At 39.7% G+C, this 13,392-nt stretch overlaps 1 protein-coding gene across 2 annotated transcripts in view; it reads left to right on the forward strand.

Moving 5' to 3' along the window:
* The first annotated feature begins 2,624 nt into the window (after positions 1-2,624).
* The window catches only part of Sec61g (SEC61 translocon subunit gamma), a 35,853-nt gene continuing 25,085 nt past the window's right edge, over positions 2,625-13,392 (forward strand). The window contains exons 1-4 of one of the 2 annotated variants that reach the window (XM_052734792.1): positions 2,625-2,748; positions 4,359-4,458; positions 6,230-6,332; positions 10,496-10,544. In XM_052734792.1, the coding sequence (XP_052590752.1) occupies positions 4,365-4,458; positions 6,230-6,332; positions 10,496-10,505 (207 nt within the window). In that variant the 5' untranslated portion in view covers positions 2,625-2,748; positions 4,359-4,364 and the 3' untranslated portion in view covers positions 10,506-10,544. Of the gene's footprint in view, positions 2,749-4,358; positions 4,459-6,229; positions 6,333-10,495; positions 10,692-13,392 lie in introns of those variants that run through there. The other variant, XM_052734791.1, reaches the window with a different exon arrangement.

The following is a 13,392-nucleotide window of genomic DNA, read 5'->3' on the forward strand; positions in this document are numbered from 1 at the left end:
ATCGTATTTTTAAGTAATATTTTTATGGATTCTTTGGGAATTCATACAATGTATTTATGTGTTTTAATCATATAAACCTCCTTCCCTCAACTCCTCCCACATCGACCTGCACCACCCTAATCTCCCTACCCATCCAACTTGGAGGATTTTGTTTGTTTATTTGTTATGTCATACAGTCCAATTGTGTTGCCCACTCTTTTGAGTAAGGCCTGCCATTCATTGAATGTGATTGACCTACTAAGGCTTACAACACTGATAGCGTGTTTTTTATTGCTATCCTTTCAGTCTTTACTTTTACTCTCAAATCCCTTAAGTTCCCCTGCTTTGCACCTACAGTTCCCTCTTCTACTTAAATCCCACTAACTGTCCATCAAGTCAATACGAACTTATCCTGATTTTCTTTTCCTTTCCACTTGTATGCACAAAGTTTATATTTTACTGCACATGGTGCTATCAATGTCCCTTTACATCCCCAAATTATTGGATTTGCCTTGAGTTCTTGTCGACTTCCTTCAGTGATGGACTATGTCTGACCCAGGAGTTGTAAGATGAAATAAGTACTTTCTTCTCCAAGCTGGTTGTGGGCATGGCATGGTCTCTATCACAGCAATAGAGAGACCAACTAGGACAAAGTTTGTATCTGTTTGCCTGCTCATTATTCTCTTGCAGACCTCTGCTGTTTGTAGGGTTTTGGATTTGGTTATATTTTGGAATTTTATTTAAGAAAAAACCCTTTACAAATGTTTCTTCAATTTTCAGTAAATACTCAGAATTGGAATTGTGGAGATTCAGAGATTACTTTTACTACAAACGGCCATTTTTTTTTGTAAAAGGTGTTCTATTACACTCCTATAATCATACATGAGGGTTATGATCGTCCTTTTCCCATTGCTGTGATAAAATACCCTGACAAAAGTGACATGAGGGAGAAAACGTTTATTCTGGCTCACAGTTTGAGAAGTTTATCCGACACGGTGGGGAAGGCCTAGCAGCAGGAGATTGACGAAGCTGGTCACATTATATCCATCACCAGAAAGCAGAGAATTTCGAATACCAGTGCTCAACTAATTCCTCCTTTTTATACATTTGGGAAGCCCAGCCATAGAATGGAGCCAGAGAGAGACAGGAACTGAGGGGGGAAGATGAAGGCTAACCTAATCTAGACAAGCCTTCACAGGCATGCCCAGAGGTTTGTCTCCTAGGTTACTTGAGATCATGCCAAGTTGATAATAACCATGACAAAGTGGTTATATTTAACTGAACTGTCTCAGTGGTTTTAAAAATTATACTTTTTGTTTTACCCAGTTCCTCTACTCCTGAATCCTTATGGATTACTTCTTTATTTCTTTTAATGTCATATTAATGCTGGGTTTGAATGTTTAACGTAATTTTTGTTTTTTTGAAACAGAATTTTATGTAACCCAGGCTGTCCTTCAACTCTTTATGTAGCTAAACATGGCCTTGAACACCTACTCATCTCCTGTTCTCAAGTGCTTGGATTATAGATGTGCGGTAATACTGGAGCAAGTATGAAAAACATAAGAATGTTATAACACAGTAGCTGCATTTAACCCTTCCATGTCCATATGTCTAGTTATGACAGGATAATAGTTGTCATTTCCCAATATGTGGCTGCAAGCTCTGAATTAAAAAGAGAAACTTAGCTGGGCAGTGGTGGAGCATGCCTTTAATCCCAGCATGCAGGAGGTAGAGCCAGGCGAATCTCTGTGAGTTCAAGGCCAGTCTGGTCTACAAAGTGAGTTCAAGGACAGGCTCCAAATCTACACAGAGAAACCCTATCTCAAAAAAACGAGAGAGAGAGAGAGAGAGAGAGAGAGAGAGAGAGAGAGAGAGAGAGAGAGAGAGAGAAACAAACTCTAATTGCTATGTTGGATTTTAAAACACTTCAAATACCAAAGACCCAATAGTTCAACGAGATACTTCATGTTATTCTGCAAACTGTATCTGTTGTAGCGACTGGCATGAAGTTTTTATAGGTCTTTCGAATACGTAATAGTAGAATTACGGATTTTGTTCCACGTGAAAGCAAAGCATTGCAATCATACTACTCGACTGCAGTATGTTGCACAAGAAATAAAGCAAAAACTCTTCAAAGCCCTTAGGTTGGCTCTTACCCTAATGATGGAGCAAACCAAGATTATCTGAGGAACACGTAATAACCAAAAGTATTGCACTCGGAGACTTTTAGCACCTTCAATACATCTAAATCCTCATAGCTAAATGAGAAACTGCTAGGTAGACGACCTTAATTCCCGCTCTATTTCCATGACTAACAGCAGAAAGCCACTTTCCCGGAATGGAGATTATTCTGAATTAGGTCGTACATACTAATGACGCTTGTTTCAGTTTTGATCAGTGACACTGTTTACATGCACAGCGGGGAGATTCGGAGCTGTAATGCTGACACTCATTAACTAGAGCTCATTTCATGGATTCGTGGATTTACGCTGCGGCTGGAGAGGCTGCTGGAGACGCGAGGCGAGTGTAGGGAAAGAGCCCGACAGGATCCACAGGTTCTGCAGGGGAGACCGGAGCCGCTCAGATCCGCCTCCCTCCGGAAGCTGGGAGAGACACACGTAGCACCGCGCCGGCGCAGTGACGTCTCTGCATGACGAACCAATGGAAAGTAGCAGTGGGCGGGCTGTGGATCCCCAGCTTCCGGTTCGTTGAGCTAGATCCTCTCCTAAGCTACGTGTCTCTCTGCCTTCGCAAACCACCATCCCGCAAGTAAGGATTTTCTCCTGGGTGGTTGGCGGGGAGAGCTGGTCGAGGGTCCAGGGAACTAAGGGGCGGCGGGATGGGCGGTGGGGGCACGAGGGGACCGCGGACGAGAAGGGCCTGGGGATGCGAGGGGCTGGCGGAACGATCGGGGACTGGAACTCAGGGGGCTCGAGATGAGCAGGCCCGGGAACCAGGGAAACGAGCCGGCCGGGGGCGAAGGGGCCGTGGAATGAGCGGACCCGGGGACGAGGGGAATGAGGGATGGGGGGACGGGGGCTAGGGCGCCGTTGATCATCCTGGAGGACAGGAGCTGAGGATCAGGGACAGCTGCAGGATCGGGGTCAAGTCCGCTGGGCTGGGTCGCTCATGTCCGGGTGGACAGAGAGCCATTCATCTTTGAACGCGACCAAATCCAGGCACAGAATGTACCTACGTGGTCTCTGGTGGAAGTATCCAGTTAGAGATTTCCAATAGTTCATGAACCCTCAGGGCTTAGCGTCCCGATCTAGGGGTTCAGCTTTCTCGCCGAGCATCCCCTGCCACCCCTGTTGGTGAACTCAGTCTCTTGCGGCTTCCAGAGCCTGATGCCCTGAACCTCTCAGTGTGCTTGTTTTGTGAAATTGTGTTCCTCCAAGTCTAATTGGTCAAGAGTCTGCATAAAGAGGTCTTAGTGAACTAGTGGCTCTCCTTTAACATCGAGTGCAGTGATTGGTCTAGTGTGGATTTTAGGGCCGTTGGATGTCAAGAACAACTAAGTGAAACTAAGAAAACAGGCATTTCTTTGCTTGTGTATCAAGCTATGGATAGATTCTTAATGTGTGCCTTAAATATTTCAGCTGTTGTCCACTGCTTATGACTTAGATAAGGGAACTGGGACTTAATGGGGTTTGTATTTTCATCCGACTTCTAGGAGCTGGAAATGAAGTACAAATGCCATGACTCTGTTACCAGTGGTTCTCAGAGTTGTCTTATAATTGAATAACATTTTTGTTAATTAATAGAGTTTCAAAAGAACCTCAAAATGTTCAAACCTAAACATTTAGCTAGAGGCTTTTCAGAATCTGGATCTTGCCAATGTTTGTTGTTTGGTAAGTTCGTTCATCAGACTGTCCATCCCACGAAATGTACTTTTACTTAGATATATTATATGGCCATGATTTCTAGCAAGTAGATTGGAATACACTTTTGCATCTGTTTTTTGGCTCCTGCTGCACCATAATTGGAACTCGCTACAGCGGATACTAATTTTTCAACAGTTTGAACTTTAGAACATAGTTACTGAATCTAAACATTTGTTGGTTTCTTAGCAGGAATAGTGAGAAGAATGTAGTTGGTAGGAAAGGGACCCGTTGTAACTTAACCTTATAATAGAATCCTTTAATGAGTATGTGTGAACCTTTGCCATTGAGGATAACATTGGTAAGATCTGTGCTTGTTTATCTGTAGTCTTGTGTTTTCTTGAATATGATAAAAAATACATTTAAGCTTGGAAATTTGCTTTTCTTTGTGAATTGAATTCACCATTGCTCTACTTACCTCTGTATATAACTCAACAAGTCTTAATATTTGAAAGAATTCTACTGAATATGTTGTTTTCACTTTTATTTTTTAAACAGTCAGCCATGGATCAGGTAATGCAGTTTGTTGAGCCAAGCCGGCAGTTTGTGAAGGACTCAATTCGGCTGGTTAAGAGATGCACCAAACCCGATAGAAAAGGTAATAATATCTTAACCAGGAAAGAAAACACTGTATTTGCATTTTCTAAGTCTTGTGTTAACACTTGCTGATTAATCTTTGCGGGGCTGGGAATCAGTTCAATGATAAAGTGCCACTAAAAGGAGCATTGCGTTGATGTTACTGCCATTGCCCTTTCTTCCTTTATGTCCTTGGCAAGAACTGTTTAAAGTTTTGTTTTATATCATACGAGATTATTAAGGGCTTTTCATCCATATCATATTTAAGTTAGTCATATTTTAGTATCTTCCATATTACCAGTGTGTGGAAACCTTGGCATTGTCCCTGCTCTGTCCTCCAGTGAATAAAACTTTAACGTGAAATTAATGGTATAGTTATTACAATCTAGAAAGTTTATTTTGCTTTCTCATGTCATAGCTAAAAAGGTATGCTAAAATTTGTCTGCTGTAATTCATGAATTGACTGGGTTAGAATTTAAGTCTATAGTCTTATAATTGAGTAACATATTATCTTAGGGTTAGTATTGCTGTGATGATTACTATGACCAAAAGCTATCTGGGGAGGAAGGGTTTATTTGGTTTACATATCTTGTTTTTAATTCCATTGAAGGAAGCCAAGTAAGGAATTAGAACAGGGCAGGAACCTAGAGGCAGGAGCTGATGCATAGACCTTAGAGGGGTGCTGCTTGCTGGTTTGTTCCTCATGGGTTGTTCAGCCTACTTTCTTTTTTTTTTTTGATTTTTCCAGACAGGGTTTCTCTGTGTAGCTTTGCGCCTTTCCTGGGACTCACTTGGTAGCCCAGGCTGGCCTCAAACTCACAGAGATCCGCCTGACTCTGCCTCCCGAGTGCTGGGATTAAAGGCGTGCGCCACCACCGCCCGGCCTCAGCCTACTTTCTTATAGAACCCAGGACCACCAGCCCGGGGGTATCCCCACCTACAGTGGACTAGGTCTTCCCCCGTCAGTCATTAATGAAAATGCACTGCAGGCTTGCCTGCCTACAGCTGAATCTTACAGAGGCATTTTCTCAATTGGAGTTCCCTTCTCAGATGACTAGCTGTGTCAAGTTGACATGAAACTAGCTAACACACATCAAATACCTAAATAAATAATAGATACTGGATTACTCTCATGAAGCTGTGGATCTGTCAGGGAACGCCACCTAGTAATTGCAGTTGCACATTTGATTCTTGCTTTGGTAGCTGTGAAGGAAGATAATGAGGAGATCTGGTAGAATAGGAGAACTAGGTGAGGTGGTCAGGGAATGTGTCCTTAGATAGAATAGGTTTGAAATATACCAGAGTTGAAACCTTTTTGTAAAACTGCTCACCTTAATTTGAATTTTCAGTCTTGGCCTTTTACTTTATCATGGTATTAAAGTCAACTAGCTGTTGATAATATACCCAAAGCTACGATCTTACTGTTATAATCAATATGTTACAGTGAAGAAAAAGACAGTGTAGGGCAAAGCACTATGATGCTGACCTCAGTCCTGTCTTACTGTTTTTATTTTGGTCACTGAGAATAATAAATACTTTTGGTGTTTATTGATGGACTCAGGAGCATAGCATTTTTGTTTCTGTGTTTCCTTTAAATATCAACAAAGTACAGAATTTAAAAACCTCTAAGTCAAGTTTTGTACTATTATTACTCTCACTTTTTCTTCATTTTTAAAATTGTGTATCTACCAATCAAAATGTATGCTGGTAACTTTATTAATATTACTGATAACTTTTCTTCATACTTTCAGTGACTGCCAAAAGTTCATACAAATTTTGTGTTTTAAATTCAGAATTCCAGAAGATTGCCATGGCCACAGCCATAGGATTTGCTATCATGGGATTCATTGGCTTCTTTGTGAAACTGATCCACATCCCTATTAATAACATTATTGTGTAAGTAACTTTATAAAATAGACTATCTAGCAATGACTGCAAATGAAACCATTTGAGTGCAGATTAGCATTAGCCCATTTTATTAATGTATAGATATGGCCCGAAGGTATTTTAATAATGTACTGATATTGTGTCTCTAATAATACTTTCAAAATGCTTTTATACCTAATACAGTCTTTATAGCAACTCGTGAGGTACGACTGTTGTATTTAATAAAGTTTTCCAGTATCAAAGTCAATTAAAGGCACACTGTATCACTGCCAAGTATTCAGTGACAGACCAGACTCATGACAAATCCTGTCGTCTTTGATTCTTTTAAGGTGCAGAGAACCCATGCTTCATCTGAAAATTACTATTTTGGTAGAAATCTGACAGAACCAGATTGCCTACATTTTTTTTTTCCTTGTTGCTTAGTACCTGTCGTAACCTTGGACAATTTAATTAACCATTCAGTGTAAGGACAGTAGTTCTTACTTGGATTACATTACAGTTAATGACTTTAAAAGTCATGTAAGACCTTCAGAAAAGCATCCAGTTGCTAATTGTTACTGAACCACTGGTGTTATTGGCGGGGTGTTTCTAACCTTTGGGTGTGTAACAAAGGAGAGAAGACTAGGAGCAAACATTCCACTCTGTTTTTTGCTATATACTTTGCTTTTAAAATTCATTGTAGATCATTGGAACATATTATGGCATAGAACAGTTAGAGATATCCATATTTATTTACAAGTTGAGTTTAGTTGAAGGACTTGGTATGAGTTTCAACACATACTCTAGACTCTTTTTTTTTTTTTTTTGATTTTCAAGACAGGGTTTCTCTGTGTAGCTTTGCGCCTTTCCTGGAACTCACTTTGTAGACCAGGCTGGCCTCGAACTCACAGAGATCCGCCTGGCTCTGCCTCCCAAGTGCTGGGATTAAAGACGTGCGCCACCACTGCCCGGCTACTCTAGACTCTTTAAAATATATTTTGTTTTTTTAATCATAAGCATGTGTTGGGGTAAATACATATGAATGCAGTGCTCCTTGGTGGGGCCAGAAAGGGCATTGAGTCCCCTGGAGCTGAAGTTACAAGCTATTGTGAGTTGCTTAGGGTGGTTGCTAGGAACCGAACCCCAGTCCTCTAAGAGAATACATGCTTTTAATGACTGAGCCAGCTCTGCTGCTTCTTCTATAGTGTATAATTTTGTAGTCATAATGTTTCAGCCTCTTCTCTGATTTGGAACTATAATACTGACTTTATGGGGTGGAAAAGTTCAAATCTATTTAGTAAAACTCCTTAATTATAAATCTCTTCAGTACTAGATATTTTACCACTTACATTGGTAGAATTGTTTTTTACAGGACATGTGACTAAATACATACCGTTAGATGGCTTTAAACAAAAGATCACGTAGTGATACTTTTGGTTGATAAGGAGTTACAGGGTTCTGATGGACGTGCTTGGTACAGGCCTAAAATCCTCCAACTTTGAGGTGAAATGTCAGGAGCAGGAATATTACTGCAAGTTCTGAGGCCAGCCTGGGCTATATAATGAAACCATGTGTCAAAAAATAGAGCAACAAAAAGCTTGAAGGAACCAAATCATTAGCTGTCTTCTGTCCATTGGGAAACGCCATTTGTGTTACTAATAAGAAATGCCAGCTTTGGCATTGTGGAATCTTGGAGAGCCTTGTGAAGTAGAGACCTGAATCTGACTGTGGGCCCAGTTGTCCTCTCGGGGAAAGAAGTGCCACAGCTTCTCAAGGCCGTGTTTGTGCTCCTCTCCCCTCACATCCCAGCTGAGGCCAGGGTCTTTCCTGTGTGAAGGTTCTTTGGTGACACAGTTTGTTTTCTGTGATGATGTCCTTAACTTGCCATCCAGAACAACAAACAAAGTCTTGTTGACTTTTTTTTTGGATGTAGTTTTTTTCCTCCCAAACATTCACTTACTTAGCAAAATGCTTTTATCTTTCTTGACAGACTTCAGTGAACTTGAGTCATACTTTGATATGTGCGTCTGTCATATTAAGATTGGGAGTTTGGAGGAAGGCTTCTTATCTGCCTGCATACTTTTTTCCCTCTTCTTGTCATTCTTTCCCCCAGAATGTTTTATTTCTAAACTATACTTATTTCAAAATAAACATTTTCCACTATAGATAATCGAATTCTATTGAATCAAAACAATGATTTTTTTTTCTTTTTGACACTATTTTAGTTTATAGGAAAAAGAACTAGTGAATATTGTATCTCAGAAGCTTTTCTGTCATAGTCTTTTGGGCTGCTATAACAAAATGCTCAAGACTGGGTAATTCGGAGATAATAGAAATTTATTTCTTACTGAAATGTAAGTTTATAATGCTATAGTCAGTTCAGTATCGGGTGAGGGCTTGACCTGGATCCTTACATGCTGAGTTTTCACTTGGTAAAGGGGACAAAGGAAACTAAGCATTAGAGGCTGTGAGAAGAGAATTTTATAATGGTCCTAATCTTACAGAGAATACCGTCATGTGCACACACGAAGATACAGGTTGGTACTTATGTAGGGGTTAAGAACACTGAATAAATATTAGTTCAATTAAGTCAATGGCTTGAATTCTTTATCTTTTTCTAGTAAACATAAGGATGATGATAATAGCCTTTGCTGAGATCTTAACCTGTTTCTGTTTTTGTCAAATGTGAATCAACTCATTTAATCCTCAGGAAGAAACTGAGGCAGAGAGAGCATGAGTAATTTGAGTGGCTCACAAGTGCTAGAGCAACATAGGAAACGTTTTGGATGCTAGCTGCTTGGGAAGCTTTTTTTATAATTAAAAAATTACGTTGTTGTTTTACAAGTTATTTACTACTTAATGTTTTCCTCCCAAAGTGAAAGCCAAATAAAACAGTTGTTTTGGGTTTTTTTGGCGGGGGGACGGGAAGTATAGAACATACTTTTGTGTTACACTGCAGTAGCTACAGAACTGAAAGGAATGTTTAGATGCTTAGAATGATGTAAATCACTCAGAGAGGATGGCAGGAGAAATACACCCACAAACTTCTCACTAGATTGAATTGTAATCCCATTTTTTTCCCCTCATGATAGATGTTTGGGCGTGGTTTTTGTGTTTTTGTTTTGTTTTACAATTGTAGTCAAAATTAATGTATGTAGTACTGTAATTCAAAGGAGTTAAAAAGACCATGTTGGTGATTAAGTTATTGCAATGCAACTTCATAATATCAAGTAGCAGTAAAATGTGTACTTGGGTATATAATGCTCATCTTGTAATGGAATTCTCTTTCTAGTTGGCATCCCAGTATTAAAATAAATATTAATGTTATGCTTTTAAATTTAGGGGGTCTTCTGTGGGAATGTTAGTCTTGTTTTCATTGTGCTTAAAGCAAACTCTTGGACCTTTCTGATGGAGTCTAGTGGATGAGAACAGTGGTGCTTATCAGTAGCTTTTATTTTAAATCGGTTTGTTACTTGTATGTCATGTAGAAATGAAAAGCTTCTCTCTCGTGTAATTAATGCGTTTTGTTAGTTTCGAAAGACATGTCAGACTGTTCCAAAATGACATTTCCCACAGGAGCATAATGAGTGTTAAAATACATCTGCCCTGAAGCCACGCCATCATTAAGGACCTCTCAGCTTCAGATTTTAATTTAGTGTTATTCTTTTAGACTGTCTTGGGATAAAGTGAGGTGTTATTCTCTTGAAACTGGGTTTGATTTCATGAAATCTGTTGCTAGAGTTTTCCTGCCTGGCCCACAGTCTGGACAAATCTCTCACCCGCCAGTCCCAAGCCGCTCAAACCCGATCAAGTAAACACAGAGACTTATATTGGTTACAAACTGTATGGCCGTGGCAGGCTTCTTGTTAACTGTTCTTACAGCTTAAATTAATCCATTTCTATTAATCTATACCTTGCCACGTGGCTTGTGGCTTACCGGTGCTTTACATCTTCCTTATCCTGATGGCGGCTGGCAGTGTCTCTTCCCTCAGCCTTCCACTTCCAGCTCCATTCTCCTCCTTGTCCCGCCTATACTTCCTGCCTGGCCACGGGCCAATCAGTGATTTATTTATTGACCAATCAGCAACACATTTGACATAAAGACCATCCCACAGTAAAATCACAGCCTGTTGCATTTCAAATGATTATTATTATACTCTGCTTAAAAGTGGCCATTTTTCTTTCTTTTTCAGGGGTGGCTGAGTGCTTTCTCTTCGTGGGAACTAGTGAACAAATGAGAGTGTGAGCTCATGAAGTAAAAAGTTGCCTGCATACTTTGTGTTTTTCTTTCCTCCTCCCCAAGAGGTTTTCTATTTCTAAATTAAAATAATTGCAGAATAAACATTTTTTTTCCATAACAGACATTGATTAAATTTCAGTGACAGATTATCCTGGATTACATTTTCTTGACTCTTTTTGATTTGAAGGAAAAATTATGATAACCACAGAAGCATTGTAAATTCAGATGCTTTTCTTCCTTAGACTGTTTGGGCTATAACAAATTGCCCAAAGCTGGGTAGTTTGTAGGTAATAGATTCGTTTTCACATTCTGGAGGCTGTGAAGTCCAAGTGTAGCAGTGCCAGCAGATGCAGGTGCTGCTGAGAACCTGGTCTTGGTGCTTCAGAGCATGGCCTGTGCTACTCAGGGTGGCTGAAGGACAAACAGCTGTGTGAAGAGCCTTTAATAGTGGCCGCAGTCCCACCTCGAGGGAGGACACTTTGTGAGCTAATCACCTCCTGCAGAAATGACCTTAGTACTATGAATTGGAGATTAAATTTCCATGTGAATTTTGGATTCATATGATTCTAGAGGTGAAGTTCCTTCCCCAGTATGTGCTAACTGGTCACACTTCCACAAATACTGACATTCTGAGTTCATGAATTTTCTGAATTCTGTTTTTAGCTACTCACCTGCACACATGGTTAAACACTGATTGGTAGTTACTAAGGTAGCAGATATTTTATATGTCTTTGTTTTATATTGTTAATATCATGGCACATACTGGGTAACTTATTAAAAACTATTAGAATTCAATGGCTGGGTATTTCAGTGTTCAGTCCCAGGATCTAGCAAGGGTCTTGTTGGGACCCCATCCTATGATAGTGACTGAGAGAGCAGGAAGTGGTAGACTGGCAGCCGCAAGCTATTTTGTAATTATTGCTCAATCCATTTATGAAAATGAAGATGTCATGATTTAAACGCCTGCCACTGAGCCTTGCCACTCAACACTGCTGCATTGGGGATTAAGCTTTTAACATGTTTTCTGGGAACACATTCAAGCCATAGGAAATAGCCCAATCCTTCCTTTTTGGATCCTTTATTTTCATTGTGATTGTAACTGATTAATCTCATTTAGAAGTGTTCATGGTGTTTGAGTCTTGAATAATGTTGCCCTTAGAAATGAAAATGCAGCAAATCATTGGTTGTCCCCAAACTGCAGGATACCATAAAATACGTTTTAAAAACAGTTTCTTAGAGGCTAAGAAAAATATGTGGGTACAAGTGTATATTTACATGTATGTCTGTATATGTTTACATATGTATGTATATCTGCACTTAAGGGTTTATATATTTTAAACATGTGAATGTAATGTTGGAGAATAGAATTGAATGAATATTAATTTTCTTATTACAGGAGAAATGTAATATATTGGACCGAGTGATGAGTTTGATTTCCGACACACAAATGGAGTAACGTGAATATTTTGTGTGTATATTTGTAAATTCAATGAAGGCTGACCAAGAACTCTCAAAAGTAGAGAATAATCTTCATAAACAGCAGTTGGCTTTCTTAAATAGGGAACAATAGATTCGTTTTATTAACCTAGTATATGTGAGACCTGCTGGAATTTGTGTTGTGAAATGGCACAACTTTATGTATCCCTTAGACAGTTTTTCAAAGGCAGCGGATCTGTTTGATCGTGGCATTTGTACTCTGTTGTTAATTGTTCCCTCTCCCACTGTCTCCCCGTCTTGCTTGTCTCCTTCCCTCCCGCAGCCCCCGCTGTCTGCAATGCTTCCCGTCTCGTGTATTCTCTCACCCTCTCCTTTATCCCTCCTCTAAGTTTCTAACTCTCCCATGGCCCCCTTTCAAGTTTTGGGATTTACATGCACACACAAATTAAAATCTAGAGTCTGTATGAGAGAAGATGTGATAGTCGACTTTCTGGGTTTGGCTTATTTCACTTAACATCTTTAATGATCACTCTTTTGCGAGGCACTAGGGAAACTGGTTGAATTTCTCTTTCTTCTACTCATTTACTTGTTCTGATGCATTTTCTACCATCTTGCCTGAATATTTTATTTTTTTGCTCTCTACAAAAAGGTAGAAGATAGGCACTTTGACTGATTTACTCCGTTATCAAGTGTCTGTAGAGTGGTGTCTGCACATTGTAGCCACCTAGTAAACATTTTTTAATGGAATGAAATTGAAATTTAGTTATTCCTTATAAAGGTACTGTATTAATTAAGCTTCTGTAAAGTAACAGAACTTATAGAATGACTATATGGGGATGTATATATACATATACATACACATATGCATATATGTGTGTGTATATATACATACATACATACATACATATGGGATTTATTAGAATGACTTACAAGCTGTGGTTGTTAATCCAACAATGGCTGCCTATGAATGGAAGGTCTAAGAATCCACTAGTTGTTCAGTCCACAAGGCTGTATGTCTCAGCTGGTCTGCAGTATATGCCAGAATCCCGAAGAAGTTGGCTCTAATGCCAGTGAAGAAATGGACTTGATAGTCAGGCAAAAGCAAGCAAAGAGCCAAAACCTACCTTCCTTCCATGTCCTTAGATAGGCTTCTAGCAGAAGCTGTGGCAGAGGTAGAGATGGGTCTTCCCAGCTCAAAAAAATCTGGATTAGAAGTAGATGTCCCCACTGAAATCAAGCAAAACTCCCTCACAGTTGTGCCCTAATTCCAGATGTAGTCAAGTTGACAACCAAGACTAGCTAAGATCTAGATTAGAAGTAGATCTCCCCACTGAAATCAAGCAAAACTCCCTCACAGTTGTGCCCTATTTCCAGATGTAGTCAAGTTGACAGCCAACATGATTATTTATATGA

The sequence above is a fragment of the Peromyscus californicus genome, unplaced genomic scaffold (genome assembly GCF_007827085.1).
Source record: "Peromyscus californicus insignis strain IS unplaced genomic scaffold, ASM782708v3 Scaffold_13__1_contigs__length_99412109, whole genome shotgun sequence".
NCBI lineage: Eukaryota > Metazoa > Chordata > Mammalia > Rodentia > Cricetidae > Peromyscus > Peromyscus californicus.